This window comes from Drosophila ananassae, chromosome XL (genome assembly GCF_017639315.1).
Source record: "Drosophila ananassae strain 14024-0371.13 chromosome XL, ASM1763931v2, whole genome shotgun sequence".
NCBI classification, from domain to species: Eukaryota; Metazoa; Arthropoda; class Insecta; order Diptera; family Drosophilidae; genus Drosophila; species Drosophila ananassae.
The window spans coordinates 10,621,517-10,639,473 of NC_057931.1; the positions used below are offsets into that span (position 1 = coordinate 10,621,517).

General features: G+C 45.9%; 5 protein-coding genes across 5 annotated transcripts; all 5 read right to left on the reverse strand.

The window, feature by feature from the left end:
• Positions 1-75: 75 nt before the first annotated feature.
• Positions 76-3,392, reverse strand: LOC6504639 (DNA-binding protein K10). Its single transcript, XM_001966454.4, has 2 exons — positions 1,972-3,392; positions 76-1,509 (listed from the first exon to the last, which is right to left on the reverse strand). The coding sequence occupies exons 1-2, from the start codon at positions 3,202-3,204 to the stop codon at positions 1,375-1,377; spliced, it is 1,368 nt and encodes a 455-aa protein (XP_001966490.1). The 5' UTR covers positions 3,205-3,392; the 3' UTR covers positions 76-1,374.
• Positions 3,393-3,573: 181 nt separating this feature from the next.
• On the reverse strand, positions 3,574-6,450 carry LOC6504638 (alpha-tocopherol transfer protein-like). The gene is made up of 5 exons (XM_001966455.4): positions 5,969-6,450; positions 4,567-4,726; positions 4,131-4,515; positions 3,937-4,073; positions 3,574-3,877 (listed from the first exon to the last, which is right to left on the reverse strand). Exons 1-5 carry the CDS (start codon positions 6,117-6,119, stop codon positions 3,796-3,798), a joined length of 915 nt encoding a protein of 304 aa, XP_001966491.1. The 5' UTR covers positions 6,120-6,450; the 3' UTR covers positions 3,574-3,795.
• A 124-nt stretch (positions 6,451-6,574) lies between these two features.
• On the reverse strand, positions 6,575-8,160 carry LOC6504637 (alpha-tocopherol transfer protein-like). The gene is made up of 6 exons (XM_001966456.4): positions 8,003-8,160; positions 7,639-7,798; positions 7,502-7,583; positions 7,106-7,435; positions 6,913-7,049; positions 6,575-6,855 (listed from the first exon to the last, which is right to left on the reverse strand). Exons 1-6 carry the CDS (start codon positions 8,124-8,126, stop codon positions 6,786-6,788), a joined length of 903 nt encoding a protein of 300 aa, XP_001966492.1. The 5' UTR covers positions 8,127-8,160; the 3' UTR covers positions 6,575-6,785.
• Positions 8,161-8,542: 382 nt separating this feature from the next.
• LOC6504636 (UNC93-like protein) lies at positions 8,543-15,160 on the reverse strand. Its single transcript, XM_001966457.4, has 5 exons — positions 14,633-15,160; positions 12,740-13,184; positions 12,350-12,688; positions 10,535-11,912; positions 8,543-10,448 (listed from the first exon to the last, which is right to left on the reverse strand). The coding sequence occupies exons 2-5, from the start codon at positions 12,884-12,886 to the stop codon at positions 10,087-10,089; spliced, it is 2,226 nt and encodes a 741-aa protein (XP_001966493.1). The 5' UTR covers positions 12,887-13,184; positions 14,633-15,160; the 3' UTR covers positions 8,543-10,086.
• Positions 15,161-15,214: 54 nt separating this feature from the next.
• On the reverse strand, positions 15,215-17,894 carry LOC6504635 (protein prenyltransferase alpha subunit repeat-containing protein 1). The gene is made up of 3 exons (XM_001966458.4): positions 17,175-17,894; positions 16,729-17,117; positions 15,215-16,408 (listed from the first exon to the last, which is right to left on the reverse strand). The coding sequence occupies exons 1-3, from the start codon at positions 17,258-17,260 to the stop codon at positions 15,669-15,671; spliced, it is 1,215 nt and encodes a 404-aa protein (XP_001966494.1). The 5' UTR covers positions 17,261-17,894; the 3' UTR covers positions 15,215-15,668.
• Between the last annotated feature and the right edge of the window lie 63 nt (positions 17,895-17,957).

Below are 17,957 nucleotides of genomic sequence, written 5' to 3' on the forward strand. Positions count from 1 at the left end.
CCATTACCCGTCCAAGTTGGCCCAACTTTTGGCTAATAGCCTGGGAACCCGGCACCAGTTAAAAGTTCTTCTCAATTTATTTTGTAATCTCTCTCTTTATTCCTCGGAAATTATTTAATGGATGGGATGTGGGGATGTGGGAGGTGGGTTATGGGGGCTATGTATATCATGGGGGTGGGATCAAATGCAATGGATCTAGGTGGAGGGGGTGGCGGAGCCCTGACAGCACCCGACAGGGGACTCCCAACATTTGGCTATACCTTAAAAGGACTCTCTCTAATTTATCCTTTTTATCCTTTATTTTTTTTTTTGGGTATTTGTGCTAGTTTTGAGGACTTGTACTCCGGTTCATAGGCAATGTGATTAGTCTTTAGCTTAAATCTTAATCTATTAACTAATTTCATTCGTTTTTCTTTTCGTTTTTTTGGCTAATCTTTAGTTAGGTGACTTGTCAGGTGACTCGAAGGATCTAATCGGGGTGGAGTGGGCGGTGGGGGCGTGGAAAGATAAGAAGAAGAGGCAGGCACACCATCGAGAAACACCTTCACAGAGCGATCTTAACTTGTAGTTTTTAAGAATTAATTTAAAAATACAATCAAGTTTTGTAATCAAAGGCAACATTTTAAATTATTATTCTTGTTTTTCATTTTTTTTTTTAAATAATATTTAATATTTATATACCTTGGTATATATATTATTTTTTTTAATAGCTTTTTTTTCATAATAAAGTACACAATGATATATTGCTGCTGCTGAGTCAGCTTATTTTTGGAAAATTTTTCAAAAAAATTCACTTTTTTTCCAAACTATTTTTTTTTGGATCTTAAAGAAATGGATACAGAAACAGTTATATAGTTACAGTTACGAATTACGTTTACAAGTTTACAGTTACAGTTAGAAGTCAATACTCTTACGTTACGTTACACTCTTACGTCACAAAAATAACAAGAGTCATTAGAAAGGACGATCAGATCCTGATTTTTTAATTTTTAGTTTTTAGTTTCCTCATTATCACTAGGCATTATCATAAACGATATATATCAGCAAGGATCATTCAAAGGCAAGTGGAAATCATTTATTTTTTTTTTTAAATTAGAATCTGAATCTGTGGCCGTGTGGGTGTAAGCTCTGTTATCAATTAACTGTTATCTGTTATCAGTTATCAGTCGCCGGAACAGATAGTGTGACAAGTCAGCCATCTGATCCTTCTTCGATTCTTTGATGATCTTGCTGTTTTTGCTTCTCATTCTTTCTTTCTTTCTTTCTTTTTTTTTGTTTATTTATGTATATAGATATTATCTTTCTCTCTCTCTGGGTCTGATAGGGGGGTCTGATATCATCTTTCGAGTGTGGTATCCTGGTATCCAGGACTGCCTAGGGACTTGAAATTGTTGCATCTTTGGCGCATCCGGCCGCCTGAGGTGCGGTGGCCTGATTTGGATTCGAATTCGCAATTGAATTTGCATTTTTTTCAGTGTCTTTGACCTTGTCTTTGTCTGACCTGGCATCCTGCAAAAGAAATACGAGATTTTCCAAACAGAATTTACAAAAAACAATTACTATTTTTTTTTTTTTTAATATTTTGATCTCTGGGGCCTGTTCTGGTTTTCTTTTTTTAAACTTTAATTATTTAAACATTAAATCTAAACTTAAGCAAGCTGTTAATTAAGAGAACTATTAAAAACAGGAGCAGGCCGTAATAGTTAAGTGGATTTTGAAGAAAAAATACTAAAAGATGACTATTTACAATGAAGTATAATAGTAGAACAGATCAGGCACTGTGTGGATTGTCTCTTTTGCGGATTTCAACTCTGGCCAGGATCGGGCCAAGACAGATCTCCCCCCAACATCCTACACTCACAGCCCGATACTAAAGAATAGGACTGAGAGGATCAATTCTAGCGGAAGTATGTTTCATGGACAGCACTAGGAGGTGGTGGATGAGGATTCGGGGGTGTCTGCTATGCTCACCTTGGCCGCCTTCACGCTGGCCGCCTCCTGCTTCAGATACTCCTCCCGGGCCGCCTCGTACTTGGTCACAAACTTGTCCCGCTGCACCCGGAACTGGGCGAACAACTCGTCGTTCTTGTGGCCCTTCAGACGGTTCTCGATGTCCAGCTTCTTGGCGTGCTCCGCCCGTATGTCCTCCGTCACCCAGGGCTTGTCGATTGGATACTGGTTAATCAGATGCTTTAGCGTCTTGATGGTGCTCTTGCCCTTGATGCCCTGCTTGATCAGGTTGGGATTTGGCTTCTTGATGCGTCCTCCGTTCATGTTCATGCCCGGTCCCATGAACGGACCGCCCGGCGGCGGACCACGTGGCGGCATTCTCATGCCCATCATGTGCATTGGAGGGCCGCCCATCATGGGTCCCGGACCGGGACCATTGCGGGCCATAAACGGAGGCGGCGGCATCGGTGGTCCGCCCATACGGGGCCCGCCCATGGGACCGCGCATTCGCATACCCGGCTGGAATGGCGGCATGGGCGGAAACGGTGGCATTGGCCCGGCGCCACGTGGTCCTGGCCCGCCGGGACCCATGGGTCCGCCGGGTCCCATCGGACCCATTGGCGGCATCATGGGACGTGGTCCGCGGGCGAAGTTATTGAAGCCGCCGCGATTCTGGATGGGATTCGGGTAGCGCTGCCACTCGCCTACATTATGTCCGTTCATTTGGTTGTTGTATCCTTGCTGCTTGTTGTTATTATTGTTACCCTGCTGCTGCTTATTGCTGCCCTTGATTAGCTTCTTTTTGCCCTGATCATCGCAATTCCCCTGGTTGCCTCCTCCGGCTCCTGCAGTTCCTCCGCCACCGCCTCCAGACGACGGACTATTAAAGTCGATGTAGAGCGAATCGCTGGGCATTTGGCAGGAGGAGTAGATATCATCGCTGGCGATATTCGGACCCGGTCCGCCGTTACCGCCCATCCCATTGTGGCCGTTGTTGTTCCCCTGCCGGAAGGGCTTTCTGTACGGCGCTGCCGCGGCACGAGCATTGTTGATATTATTGTTGTGGCCGTTGCCATTATTATTACTATTATTGTTTGGACGATTCTGCTGAAAGGGTTGCTGCTGTTGCGGATACTGTTGCTGGTGCTGGTGCGGCTGCGGATACTGCAGGTGCTGGTTCGGATATTGCATCTGCATCTGTTGCTGCTGAGGCTGCATGTTCCGGTTCTGTTGAAATTGGTTCTTGGGCACCATTATGCATTGACACCACCTACGGCGTGCTAGAGATATGCTAACGACTACTGTCAACGCTCTGAACTATACAGTTACGATTTAAATAACACTTTACAAACGAAATAATGACAAGATATTCGACGAAAAAAAAAAAATTGGTTACGATTCTATTCTGATAGGGATGGAACATTACTTATCGGTGGGTAAAATGTTATCGATAGGACCACCAAGCTTAGAACACTGGCCCGCTGTCATCGATAGTTTTGATCATGTAGGGAATTAACGAAAATTTAAAAATTCTACATGAAAAAAACTTATAACTGGCTGAGAGGCCACTAAAATGTTTATGAAATACTTTAAATATAAAGAAAAAAAATACCATTTTACTATCAAATTTCATATTGTTATTTAATTGACTTCTAAATTTATTTATTTTTATTCCCAATAAATAGTTACAATATACATTTTGTTAATGAGAAAAAATGCCTTAGGAACAATTTAAATACACATTGGGATATTATAAAAAATCTATAAATATACAAAAAAAAAATGGTTTAAACAACACCAATCAACTATTTAGTCCCCAAAAATGCCAAGCAATTATTATCTGAATTATTTGAAAAATCTCCACGAGCCGCCGTTACGCTTCTCGGTCTTCTCCACCAGCCAGTGTTTGGGATTCATCAGATAATCACTGCAACGACACAATGAGGCGTTACTAATTAGGCCACCGTTTAAAGGGCCAATACCCACCGGTGATCCAACAAGGTCTTCTGGGTTTGGGTCCGAAGATCGGCCAGGGAACCTGCCCCTCCGCCGTACTCCTCCGGTAGCATCTGGCGGGGAACGAATTCATAAAGGGAATCCATGCTAACGGTGTGGAAACGGATCTGAAAAGGATATACGAGATATTAATAGGTGTTAGAATATAGAAACTTTATACTCACCAGTTTAAAGACCTCGTCGCTAATGAAAGGCTTCACCACGCTCACGATCCGGTCCAGATAGGTCGGACAATTGACCATGTGGATGGCCCGGAGACGCACTGGGAAGGCTAGTTGCAGGAACTTGATGTAGGCCCTCAAGGTGCTGATGGTAAGCCGGGAGATGTGCCGCATGGTGGTGCCTTTCATGTCGAAGATCTGCACCTCACCCTCGGATAGGACATCTGGGTCATTTGGGTCATCCGGGGTCACAAAACGACAGTCGGTGACCATGAAAAAGGCACGCGTATCTTCTGTGTGGTGCATCTTGTAAGGATCAAAGTCCCTGAAGCAGTACAGGGACACCTTGTACTTCTCTGGGGTCAGCCCCGGCAACGGAAGAATGTCCCTGAAAGAAGAATATTAGAAGATTTCTTAAATATTTTCCGGAAATACTTACGCATATTCAAAGGTCCGCCGGCTATCATCGTCCTGGGGATCCCTTTGGATAAACAGATGGGGATGTTTGTTACGCAGAGCGTAGTTGACCTCGATGAGCTTCTTGGTCTCCTCCACATCGCCGTACATGCACTGGTAGAATCGCCTCAGCAAGAGGGGCTCTGTAAAAATGAGGAGCGAATTAAAAATAGAAACGTCTTATTTATACTCTTGATCATCGGATGATTATGACCCCTTGCAGAGGCTATATCTGGGCCGCTACGTTTCCGATTCTTGAACGGAATACTTTTGCAGACTCGTTGATTCATTCTCTTTCAATCTGCATTAAAATCTAGAAATCAAAATTTCGATCAAATCTTTTTGAATTTTTCTGATGGACCCCCTTCGAGAATGGGGCAAGTCAAGGAATGTCAAAATATGGACCTTGTGGAGGCTATATCTCGGCCAATATCCATCCGATTCTTGAGCGGAGTACCTTAAACGATTTCTGGATTAATTCTCCGCAATTCTGCATCAAAACCTCAAAATAAAATTTTCGATCCCATTTTTCCAAAATTTTCTGATGGACGCTCTTCGAAAATGGGGGAAGTCAAGGAATGTCAAAATATGGACCTTGTGGAGGCTATATCTCGGCCGATATCCATCCGATCCTTAAGCGGAGTACCTTAATCGATATCTGGATTTATTCTCCACAGTTCTGCATCAAAATCTCAAAATAAAATTTTCCACCCCTTTTTTCCAAAATTTTCTGATGGACCCCCTCGAGAATGGGGCAAGTCAAGGAATGTCAAAATATGGACCTTGTGGAGGCTATATCTCGGCCGATATTCATCCGATCCTTGAGCGGAGTACCTTTATCGATTTCTTGATTAATTTTCCGCAATTCTGCATCAAAACCTCAAAATAAAATTTTCGATCCCATTTTTCCAAAATTTTCTGATGGACCCCCTACAAAAATGTAAAAAATGGAGTGGATGGTAAAATCTATCCACCTTCCGAGCTCTATATCTTGGACACTCCTGATCAGATCTTCATCCGGAATACCTTATCTGACTCGTAGATAAATTCCCCGTGAATCTGCATATCTATCTTTATATTTCCGTCGCTAATTTCACATGAATTTCAATAATAATACAATAATGGTTTATGCAAATGACAAGATATGGCTCGGAAATTCGGTTCTGTGTAGAAATTGGCAACTGTTTGTTTACAAACTAAAACGACAATGACGTAACGCAGGGGGCCAATACCAAATGGCCCGAACAGCACCGGCGGCCTACTAACGACCTCATTAGCAACAGTGGTCGGTGGGTGGTGGGTGGTGGGTGGATGGGCGAACAGAGTGGGTTACGTGTGGGTGGGTGGAAACGGATGTGATGGAATGGCCATTTGATTTGGCTCACCTATTTCCTGGGGAAGCTTGTCGTTGGCCTGGAACCAGGTGAGCAGCTCCCCCAGATTGCTCTTTAGCCGGGTGTCCGCCGCTGTGCCGCCTCCGTTCGCCGTCTGCTCTCCGGTCGCCGTCGATGTCTCCTTCCCGCCCGCTCCGCTCATGGATGCGATTGGATATCGATTGTTGGATGGATATCGATTGTTGGATGTGTTAGAGTTATCGGCAAGTCTATCGACTTGCGGTGAGAACTTTCAAAAATTCAAATTCTGTTTTGAAAAGTTAATGAATTCGTAGAGTCCTTTGGATTATCTGTTTGGATGTGAACCGTTGGGGTCGAAGCCTGGCGAACGACTGACGGCTCATCGATTGGGATTGTGGGACTAATTTTTCATATTTCCGAAGGGGGCTTTGAATATTTAATGTTAACTGCCGTCTGCGATTAAAAACACGTAATTCATAATTGCTTTTTGGCTATCGTTTGGGAAGAGCTTAATAGTGCCTAAATATGTGAGGGCCCAGCTTCTGGATCTGTCTAATAGCCTGGTCGTGCGCCGAATCCGAATATATCCAAAATCTATATCTACTTCCACCCCCCCAGGTCTAGCGTAGCAGCTCATTAAAATAATAAGAAATTGATTTTTATTACAATTTAAAAAATAAAACATTCATCATATTCATAAAAAAAAAAATCAGAGACTGAAAACTACTTTTTTTCCAATCACAATAAATATTATCTAAAAGATTCCCTTACATACTCTTCATAACTTTTTTTGGAAAACAAATTCGAACCGAAAGCCTCAAAGCGATCACACTTTTGGGAATAATTTTCAGAACCAACTCCAGCGACTCTTTCCCTGAGAAGCTACATTCCAGTAGCGATCATCCCTCAGATAGGCCCTAGAAGATATATAATCTATATAGTCTACTTAATAATAGTTATAGTCCAGAACTCACCGCTGATCCCTCATCATCTGAATGTTTCTCTCCTTGAGTTCGGCAATGGTTCCCGCCTTCCCGCCATACTCGTTCGGCAGCATATCCCTGGGAACCTCCTCATAAAGACTCTCCAGGCCATCGGTATGGTATTTGATCTGAAAAATATACTATTTACTAACTAATACCTTAAAAAATAAACAATAATACTTACTAGTTTGCGAACTTCTTCTCTTATAAAGGGCGACATCATGGAAATCAATCGGTCCAAGTACGAGGGACAGTTGATGACGTGCATTGTCTTCAAGCGACTGGGATAGGCCTCCTGCAGGAACTTCATGTGGATCCTCAGAACAAAAATCGATACGTAGGCCAAGTGCCGCAATGTATAGCCTTCGATGTCCACGATCTGGATCTCTCCATCGGCTATATCCGATTCGTTCAGTTGGTCCTGGTCCTGATCCTTTGGCTTCTCAACGTCCGGCAACGTGAATCGGGCATCGCTCATCATGTAGAAGATCTTGGTCTCCTCGACGGAATTGCGCTAAAAGTATAGGATATATATATAAATATATATATGTAATATAATATAATATATATAAACCCGCACCGCATTGGGTTCCATGTCCACCATGCGAAAGAAAACCAGTTTATTGCCCTCGGGAGTTAGTCCGGGCAGGACAAGGAGATCTCTGTTGAGGACAGATTATAATATTTCTTATAATATATAGTATATCTGATACTTACGATGCCCTTAGACACTTGGCTGTCATATCGTCGTCTATACTCCGTTCTATGAAGATATGTGGATTCTTATTCCGGAGACTATAGTTCAGTTCCACCAGGGCTTTGATTTTTTCGGCATTATATTCCAGGCACTTCATAAAACGAAGCATTACAATGGGCTCTAAGGGGAAATATGTATATAATTTAGAAGGGTGCTCTCGGGTTAATGGTTAGACCATAAAGTGGATGAGGAAGTGCCTCGGCCTTCGGATCACATATCAGGTTTATTGCGCGACCATTAATTCCCAGTTCCCATTTCCCAGTCTAGCACTCGACTGATTATCAATCGAAGCGAAACCCCATACTATTTATAGTATCTCCTTACCGATTTTCTCTGGAAGATTGGGATTGGACTCGAACCAGGTGATTAGCTCTTCCAGCTGTCCGGTGGGTATGGCGACTGCGTCACCCCTACGGGCTTCACCGAAATCTTCCGTGTCTGTCTCCATGGAGGCCGCTCGGAAAACTGATCAGCTGAACTAACTGGCAGCAGTCACTAACTAGCCGGTTAACTAGCTAAGTGCCTCCCAGCAATTGATAAAGAGACTCAGACACATACACAATGGGGGGATCGTAAAAATATACACCCAATAGGCACTATGTTCACGCTCCGATCGGCGAGAGAATAAAAGCTTTATTTTACTTTACTATACTTATTTTTTTGTTTTTTTTTTTTTATGAAAAGCTCTTGCAATTAAGCCGGCTCAGTGCCAGAGTGGTTTTTAATTGCTATATTAGAAGTGATGATTTAGAAAAAAAAAAAAAAAGAAATGGTCATCACCAATATCAAGTCGAAGATGGGATACGCTTTTGAAGAAGGGACTACGACAGATCTGTATACTATATCCTATATCCTATAAAGAGCAAAAAATAGTATCATTATTTTGATGGAATCTTTATTAAATTTGAATCTGGAGCTGGACACATATAATGCATACAATATAATATACAATATACATCCAAACATGTAGAACTCGATTGTGGAAACTCGTTTTTGTATTTTGTGTTTTGTGATTTTTTTGTTTTGCGATTTAATTCATTTTTAATATCCAGTATTCAATATGCATGCAGATTGATGATAAAAAAAAAATATATATATATATTAATATATATATTTATTTGTATATACTCTATATATATATATGTTCGATCTATGAAAATCGGCTGCGAAGCTATCAACTGTCGGTATCTTTTTTTTTTTTGCAAAATGGTTAATCTCAAAATTGTCAAAATGTTAACATTGTTCTTAGATCCTATAGCTTATAGGATTTCACCTTGTTATCATAATATTTCATGAATATTTATGTGATCTGTAATATGTATCTGTGATTTGGAATCTCTGGTGTAGAATATCTGGCAAAAAGAGGTACAAATAAGGGACAAATAACATCAATAATCTATACGAATAAAAACATCGATTCTGGACTGGATTTTGGTTTTTGGTTTTTTTGAGTTTTCGATTTGAAATACACCTACGATAGAAGATAGTTTTTGGTTTTTTTGAGTTAGGAAATCCACTGGCGATGGCACAAAAGTCATATGTGGTATATAGTACGCAGATACATCAATTGATATCGTCTCGATCCCGATCCCGATCCAGATCTCGGATATATGAATATATGTATAATATAACGCTCTATAGTGCTACTTGTTTATTGTAGAGAGTAATCCCCATAAAGCTCTCTCTCTCTCTCTCTCTCTCTCTCTCTATCTATCTATATCTTTTTATAGACCTTTTTGTTCTCTATTTGATAGATATATATATATATATATAGTATATATAAGTAGGTTTACAGACATGGAACAACATTACTGGCACTGGCAAATGCTACAATTGGAATGCACATATCGGATGGGGGGAACCGAAGTACTCCCCACTTTATAAGTAATAGATATTCATAAATCAATCTTACGGATCTATATCTTAGGGAACTAACTAAAATCCTAGGCCTCTCTATCGGGGGCAGGGGACTGGGGGTTACGAAGGACACACAACTTTGATAGAACTTCAAAAACAGGATGGATTATAATTAAATTACAATCATTTTTGGCGGACAGAGGACAGCGGACAGCGGACACATAAGATACATAGATACATAGGTATACCCCTTAGAACCTTCGTAACCCTGGCAACCCTGGCAACCCTCAGCCCCCCACCTCCGATGGTGTGGAAATACTGAAGTGTAGCTTCACTAGCTTCTTTCTGACTTTTGTCTCTCGATCTGTATCTCGAATACTGACTGGTTTCATTTCATTTTCATCCTCTTCTTGGGACTCTTGCCACTCTAACTGCCAATGTATCTGCCGACGCTTCTGCTCCGTGCTCCGTTTCCCCCTCCGGAATCACATGGTGTGGGTCCGGGCAACGGTGCCCCGTCGCAGGCGTCGGGACTAGCTGAAGATGCTGCGTCATAAGCTGATGAGCGTCGCCTTGCGCTGCGCCTCCAGTCGGATCTCCAGCGTGGCATACGGCGGAACACTGATCACTAGGAGCACCACCAGGGCTATGATCTTCACCGATTCACAGAGGAAGCCATGACCGGCGAAGGTGAGTCCAAGGCCCAGAAATCGCAGTCCCTGTAGGGGGGCAGAGACCTCGGCCACGTTTCCGGCATGGTTGAGGGTCACCAGCGACAGGAGCAACGTCTCCCACATCCCGTTGCAGGCACCCCAGGAGGCGGCGATCACGTAGAAGAGGGCACTGTCGTCGCTCGATGGCTTCCAGCTGGATAGGGCCAGGAGCAGGCAGGAGTGGAAAAAGAAGCCGGCCACTGAAAAGGATATCGTTTTGATTAACAAGCTCTGGAGGACCATCTGGCGGATACGAAAGTAGGACACTACGGATAAACATACTTACAAATCACAACTATCCGCTTGACGTGGCGGAGCAGCATGCTGAGGGTGCAGGAGACGATCAACTGCATCAGACCCATGCCGATCAGGGCGCCGGCAATCATTCCGATTCCCAGGGAACAGGACACGAAGGCCCTCAGGAAGTCGCCGAGCATGTAGGCCTGTTCCGTGCCCACGAAGTAGGCCAGAGGACCGGCGAAGAGCAGGGTATCCGTAATGGAAACATCCCTCAGGCTGCCGCCGCCAGTTCGTTCAGTGGGTCGAAGGAGTCCGGTGGCCTGGACCTTGCCCACCACCACCATGAGCAGGGACAACGTCAGCGCCGCCAGAGAGAAGAGAATGTAGAGCCACAGCAGCGACTCTCCGGCCACACGAGGACCACTCTCGATGAAGCCCGAATAGATGGAGGAGCCGCTGCGGCCGGGAGGGGAACTGTTGTTGCTCCAGCCAACGGACAGGAGGGACTGCACCCGCAACGGGCACATGTCGGCGCCGCAGATCCTCTCCCCGTGTTCGTTGCGATTGTAGAAATCCCGCAGCTGCGGCGGCCAGCTATCGTTCGAGGATCCAGAGGCATTGCAGTCCGTGCTCCAGTCCCCCTGGGTGCAGGCCAGGAGCAGGGAGGCCAGCAGAGCACCCACTATCATACCCAGATCCTGCGAAGCACGAAACCAGCGCGCCAGCCGTCTCACCTTCTGATCCCGGTTGCAGAACACCTTGTGCTCCTCGTGGACAAGCACGTCCTGGGCCTGCTGGGCGTCGCAGGAGTGCTGCTGTTGCTGGGAGCAGCTCAGCTTCCCACCGTAGTGGACGATCAGGGCCGCCTTGGAGCCACCGGCTCCACTGATGGTCATCCCGAGGAACAGATAGGCCGGCAGTAGCGTGTAGATCGAGGCATATAGGTGCGAGACCAGGAACAGGGTCACCGCCAAGTAGTTGGCCGCCAGCAGGAGCGTATATCCGTACCTGCGGATCAGCCGAATGCTGGGCAGGCTCATCCCAGCGGCCACCAGGAACAGCAGACTCAGCAGCAGGGAGCCCACGTCCGGTCCCAGTGGCAGCCACTGTTCCCGATGATGCCAGACAGCGTTGGAGCCCTGGAGGGCCATCACCGGCAGCAGGACGCAGTTCATCAGGCCGTGGGCCAGGCTGAGGCATGTGAACTGCCGCCACGCCTTCTGACGGACGTGGGCAGGCACCTTGTGACGGCAGTTGCGGTTATTAAGCGTGATCAGCCGCCGGATGGAGGTGGCTCCGATGGAGCTGTTGATCGATTCCCGACGCCTCGAAGCGGCCAGGGCAGCCTGGACCTGGTAGGAGGAGACCGGATTGATGCGATGCGACCGCGTCGATATGGGCGAGGGTGAGTAGGTGGTCAGGTGCTGGAAAAAAAAGGATGAAAAAGTGGGGATATAACTAGTGTCCTTGAAGTTAAAGTTTTCTTCAATCATTTTTCCAACTAAGCTGGCGGAGATTAAAGTCTTGGTAGCAGTTAATCCCCCAAAGCCTTGGACTTCAATTGCAAGTGACAAGGTTGGGAGTGGGTGGAGGTGGTGGTAGTGCTTGCCTGTAGGCGGTGGGTGGCTGGGTGGTTGGGTGGTTGGGTGAGTGGGTGTCTCTGCAAAAGACGTTCAGATTCCACCGTAATTGCTTGTTCTGCATCGGACGGAGATAATGCAGTTTCCTTCTCTGACAGGTCCTGTTGCTTCATTTAGTCCTTTGGCATTCCTCCTACTGCCCCTCCCAAGACCTCAAACACTAATCTCATTGAGGAAGGTGACAAGTCCAGAGGGGACTCTTCATAGAAAACCACACTCACCTCCATCATCTGTTCGTCCCAGACGTTCTGTGTCCCACCGGAGCTCCTTGTCCGGAGCACCCGATGCCTCGTGGTCAGCGAGTGGCGGTGCTGGTGGTGCTGGTGCTGGTGCTGATGTGGATGGTGGTGCTGGTACTTCTTGCTCAGACCCAGCATGGCGAAGCCGCTCAGCGTGGTTGTGTTGGTGGCCGGATTGGCGCCGCCCGTGCCCTGGGATTGGGTCTTCCCGGATGCAGTGCCATTGGCACTGGGCAGTTCACCATTCCCGGTTGCCGTGAGACTCAAGGAGCCACCACCGATGCCCAGACCAGCCATGATATAGGCATTGTACGAGGATTGCTGGGGGAATCGAGAGGTTACAAGGATACAAGGAACAAGGATGTCACTCACCTTTCGTTGCTGGGCGAAGGCGGAGAGACGCTCCCGCTCTCGACTGGTGTCCCTGGCCCGCTGCTCCAGCAGTAGCTCGTACTCCCGCCGCTTCTCCCGCTTGCGCTCCGCCTCCTCCAGCTCGTGAAGATTCGGAAGACTGCCCATGATCCTCACTATATTCGAGACTTAACGAGCCGATATCCGTTTTCAACTTCACTTGTACTCCGACCGAGTCAGCGAGCTCCCAAGGCTCCTCTCATGTTGCTCCTATAGCGCCCCAAACCAGACTCTGGTCCTGTTCCTGCTCCGCCACGGGCATGCCAACATTTATGAAATTCTATGGAAAAATGGGTCCTTTGTGGGCGGTTCCATTGTCTGGCGCTGACATGCAACTATATCGTTTGGCATTTACCGTATTCCCGTTGCAGCATGCGAGTGTCCCGTGTCCCGTGTCCCGTGTATCCTGTGAAAGGAGCAGGAAATGAGAAAGCTTGCCTTCGGGCCAGGACAGGACAGGAGAGGTGGATTTGTGGGTGGGTATTGAATGGCTCCGTTTATCGGCGCAGTTGTCACTGCACCTGGAAAACTGGCCTGTCACCTGCTATGTACACACACACGCAGATGCCTCCTGGGCACACCCATATCCACGAGACCTATCACATTTCCACATAAACATTCAACCAGCTCCGCATACATTGCATGCTTTTGGGGGCCAGGAGGCGAAGGTACATATTCATGAGTACACATACAGTGCCTGGAAAAGCTATAGCCCTAGGGAAGAATTCCTCAGAACATGAAGCACATACCTCTTTAAGCCTAATGGATTGGTTATTGGCACTCTTTGAGGACTATTTTAGGATATCGGGGTCACCAAGAGGGGTCATCTTATACTTCAATACTTAAAAACAAAGTTTTGAAGACTTATTTAAAGTCTATTTATTAAAAGATGATTCTAGAACATTCTCAAACAAATCATTATATCTTAAACCCTAAAATCCTTCTTTAAGAAGCCTCTTTTATCTGATCGGGGTCACCAAAACTATAGTAATACTTCCATAACTTCAATTGCTTTGAAATAATACCCTCGAGTGCTTTGTGGAATTGTGTATCTTGAATACCTGGGACCTGTGACAAAAGTTTTAATTGCATTAGAAAATCAGGTTACCACTCCCAAGGACCTGGGGGTAATGTGTGTCCCACAAACCATGTCCTTGGTCACTCGTTTCCACATTTCACCTTGCAGATAATGAGATGGCGTTAATTAACAGTGATGGGGTGTTATCATTACCAGTCCCACACACTGCATCCACATCTACATCTACATCCACACCACACACGCACAAAATCATCAGGTGTGTCCATTTTGAGTTATCTACACATGTGCACACCCCACACCCCCACCGATAGACACACACACACACACCACACTCACATATATCCTGCGAAGGATATGTGTCCCACAACTGGATAGAATTTTTGGACTGAATTCGGGAATTGGTTTGAATTTAGCCGGAGGGGTAGCCCCAGAAAGAGACTGGCACATCGTTTTGCAGCTCATAATCAACTCATAAACAGACTTGCCACTATATAGCCACCCATCCACCAGACCACCCATCCCACCAATCCCACCCATCCAAAAACAACTCCAGTTGAGGCGCAGTTTTGCGGACACACGCCCCTAGAGGGCATCCACCCACCAGTAGTCACCTCCAGCTCCTCCTCCCAGGACAACAAACAAAAAAAAATGGAAGATAACAAATGGTAAAAGGCAAGTTGAGAAATGAATATGAATATTTTAAACCAAACCAAACCAAGAGAAGCTACTACATCCCCCAAACCAAGTCCCCTTCCATCACATCACATATATGTACAATAAAAATATATAGACGAAGAAAAAAAAAGCACAGAAACCTTAAGTTTAAGTCTCCTGTTTCGAACTTCACAAAAGGATATATTTTATTTAAGATTTGTAATGGCGCACTTGTAATGTCCTGCCGTTTATAAAGTTTATAAACAAGCTAGGAACTTAAAAGTCGGATCCGAACGAAGTCCAAGGAATCGCGATAACAATACACGGCCGAACGCAATCTGCTCCAGAAACACACTGAAAGCCAGGAGGGATTACTTCCACTACTGGTGAACTGTTGTCATCTGGAGAGGCATTGACAGGACAGCATCCAGCCATGGGGCATGCGCAGTGAGTCCGAATAATATCCTGATTTCTGGCTAGCAGGGGCACACTTGAAGAAATTCGTATAGAGTTATGGTCACACTCTGGGTGGGGTTAAGATGGAGGTTAAGATTAGAGTACTCTAAGTTAGACTCTAGACTCTAGTTAGTTAGTACTCTAGTTGGAAATAGTTTATATTTAAACTATATACTTTCTATACTTACTTTCTAGTAGAAAATAATTAAAGATTACTCCTTAATTTCGCTCTGTGTATCGGTTAACCCAAACATTGACCCCACCCACCAAGTGGCCACCTCCCCAAGTCTCTTGGCTGGATTCTTTTTGTTTTATTTAAAAAAAAAAAACACTAACTGCAAATTGGCTAACAACAAACACGTGCATGGCTTGGCTTAACTATTGATTAAATCTGAGAGCACATCTGAGCATGGGACTAACTTAACAAATCATGTCAGACCAGATCAAGAACAGAATCAAACAATTAACACTAACATTAGTTATTGAAATGCAATCGTCGACATATCGGGGCTAGTTGAACATTTGTCTTTGGGGGCATATACATATACATATATGGAGTATATAGATACATTCATCTACATATTAGATTAGATATATGGAGGCCCGTTTCCTGGACTAACCATGGTAACTTAAACCCAAAGAAACGGGCAAACAGCACAATTAAATCCTAGCTTTTGAGTTCTTCACCTCCATTTGAGCTGTATGTATGTGTGTGTGTGTGTGTGTGTGTCTTAGGATGCCCTAATCCGCCGGATAGCCAAAGCTTAGGTGGAGATTACACCACCTTCGATGCTTGCTCCCCAGGGCGAACTCTGCCTTGCGAACGGCGCCCAGAAACGGATGCGCCTCAAAGTCCAGGCTGCTGAGATGGGCTTGCAGCTCCTCGGCGGCGCTTGAGGGATGCCCCACCGACGGGCCACTGGCCAGGCCCGCCTCCAAGCGCACACACTGCTCCACTATGAACTTAAGAGCTGCCCGGCGATGCAAGTCGAAGCAATCCCTTGGTCCGTACAACGCCCGCTGCTCCGAGCACAGGCGCATGTCGTGGGCAGCCACATTGCAGCAGTAGAGGAAGGATCGCAGACGCTGCTCACTCACAGTACTCCGGTCTACATGGGGCAGCAGCAGGCTCAGTAGACTATCGGCCCTGGCCTGGCACGCCAGACCGTAGTTCTCGGCCAATAATTGCTGGAGGCTGGCCAGCGATGAAGAGCCCGAACTGGAGGTGGGTTCGGCGGTGGGCAGGGCAAAACAGAGCTCGTAGGCTCGGCCGAGGAGCACCTGGCGGTAGTGGTAGCAGCTGTAGTCGCTGATGTGCTTCCGCATGAACTTCTCGGTGCGCAGCAGCTCCGACTGGAGCAGGCAGGGACCGCTCTGCAGGATCCATTGGCGATGCGACCAGGCATGGTAGTTACTGGCGCACCGATCCGCCGCCCGCTCACAGATCCCGATCTCGTTGGGCCAGTCGATGGCATCGGCGCCTGAAAAACAGAAGTTTTAAGTAACACCAATTAATCCGAATTCTTCTCAATTTCCAGCGATGGCCAATTCAATTAATTGATTAAAAAAGAAAAAGGGTTACGAGTGGGTGGGGGGCGAATAACAAAAAAATTAATTTGTTGCTAGGAAAATAATCTTGGAACTTGAATAGTTTCAAAGTCATTTTGATTTAGGGTCACGATAAGATTAATTTACATTTTTCGAAAGATTATCACGGAATTTTTATAAGCCATCGACTGAAAATTCTTGATTTTTTAGTGGCAAGATAGGATAAACCGTCCTAATCCCCGCCAGAACCTACTTTGGAACGAGTAGAGCCAACGGCGGTAGGCGAACGCCTCGTTGGACTTGGGCTTGATGGACAGGACGAGGGCGGAGAACTGCAGCTCCTTGTTGATAGTCAGGCGGTTCTTCTGCACCAGCTGGCGGCGTATGTGCCAGAAAGTGGTCACGTCCGGATTAATCAGCAGCGCCACGTTCAGGTACTTGGCCAGGGAGTCGCTCTGCTGCTGCTGTTGCAGGGTACGCAGCTGTTGCTGCCACGTCTGGCGGCGATGAGAGATGAGGGTGCGATGGGCATGATCGTAAACGTGCTGGGCACACCACGACTCCAGGCCCAGGTTGTGCTCCACATGCACCACCGGCGACTTGTTGCAGTTCGTCTCCTTGGGAATGATCTCAAAGGAGGCCCTAAAAGCAATTATAATGATGTCGGAACGATAGAGCACTTGGAGCCTGGGTACTTACAGGTCTGCATCCTTTTGGAATACCGCATTTATGTCCTGGATGATCTTCTCGCAGAGGACTTTCTTTTCGTTGCGCTCCTCCTCCATGATTGTTGCGATTCCGGCAACTCCGCAGAACTAACTGCTTCCGAGGCTCCGCGGGATCGGTTCTTCCGTTCGATAGAGGGACCTCAGGCACATTGATTGCCTCCAATTAACATTGGCATGCTCTCTATGCCCAGTTCCTCCCCGATCCGGTTAATTAAGGTTTCGCGGCAGTGGCAGCGGGAGCAGCAGGGGCCGGGTCTGGCCGAGCGATGAGGGGGTGGTACTGGGTCTGGGACTACGGCGGAACCCCCCGTGGCAGCAGCATCACAACAAATAAATTTCAATTAAAAGCGATTTTGTTATTGTTGTGGCCGCCGGGCGCACGAACGGTTGGTGTTTCTAGTCCGCGATGTGCTCCCTAATTCCAATATGCGGTATATTGTGATGGTGTGTCCACAAGCGACTGGTCTGTTGATTTCCCAGTGGATTTCGGATGGATCACGGTCAGCGAATTGCAGCTTGGAAAGGTTTTTCTCTTTTTTTGGGGGGGAGCAGCATATGTGCCGTGGACTGTTGTTATTGTTGTTCTAAAAAATATATGTTCTAAAAACGAATTGTGATCTAAAAATCGATAATAATACAAAAATATATCGAATAAGACAATCGAATAAATATGTGACCACTAGGATGGTATTGCCAGAAAGAAAAAAATCGAAATCAAAATAAAGATCAAAATAGAAACAAATAAAAAATTGTA

Bases quoted from the DNA above. Each gene is read 5' to 3' on its own strand.
- LOC6504636 (XM_001966457.4), bottom strand. From the start codon at position 12,886: ATGGGCAGTCTTCCGAATCTTCACGAGCTGGAGGAGGCGGAGCGCAAG. The intron at 12,689-12,739 runs GTGAGTGACATC...CGATTCCCCCAG, and splicing joins CCTTCGCCCAGCAACGAAAG to CAATCCTCGTACAATGCCTA. The intron at 10,449-10,534 runs GTAAGTATGTTT...TATCCTTTTCAG, and splicing joins CAAGCGGATAGTTGTGATTT to TGGCCGGCTTCTTTTTCCAC.
- LOC6504635 (XM_001966458.4), bottom strand. From the start codon at position 17,260: ATGGAGGAGGAGCGCAACGAAAAGAAAGTCCTCTGCGAGAAGATCATC. The intron at 17,118-17,174 runs GTAAGTACCCAG...AATTGCTTTTAG, and splicing joins TTCCAAAAGGATGCAGACCT to GGCCTCCTTTGAGATCATTC. The intron at 16,409-16,728 runs GTAGGTTCTGGC...TCTGTTTTTCAG, and splicing joins TTGGCTCTACTCGTTCCAAA to GCGCCGATGCCATCGACTGG.
- LOC6504639 (XM_001966454.4), bottom strand. From the start codon at position 3,204: ATGGTGCCCAAGAACCAATTTCAACAGAACCGGAACATGCAGCCTCAG. The intron at 1,510-1,971 runs GTGAGCATAGCA...TTTCTTTTGCAG, and splicing joins CCAGCGTGAAGGCGGCCAAG to GATGCCAGGTCAGACAAAGA.
- LOC6504638 (XM_001966455.4), bottom strand. From the start codon at position 6,119: ATGAGCGGAGCGGGCGGGAAGGAGACATCGACGGCGACCGGAGAGCAG. The intron at 4,727-5,968 runs GTGAGCCAAATC...TCATTTTTACAG, and splicing joins CAAGCTTCCCCAGGAAATAG to AGCCCCTCTTGCTGAGGCGA. The intron at 4,516-4,566 runs GTAAGTATTTCC...TTCTTCTTTCAG, and splicing joins CGGCGGACCTTTGAATATGC to GGACATTCTTCCGTTGCCGG.
- LOC6504637 (XM_001966456.4), bottom strand. From the start codon at position 8,126: ATGGAGACAGACACGGAAGATTTCGGTGAAGCCCGTAGGGGTGACGCA. The intron at 7,799-8,002 runs GTAAGGAGATAC...ATTTCCCCTTAG, and splicing joins CAATCTTCCAGAGAAAATCG to AGCCCATTGTAATGCTTCGT. The intron at 7,584-7,638 runs GTAAGTATCAGA...TGTCCTCAACAG, and splicing joins GCCAAGTGTCTAAGGGCATC to AGATCTCCTTGTCCTGCCCG.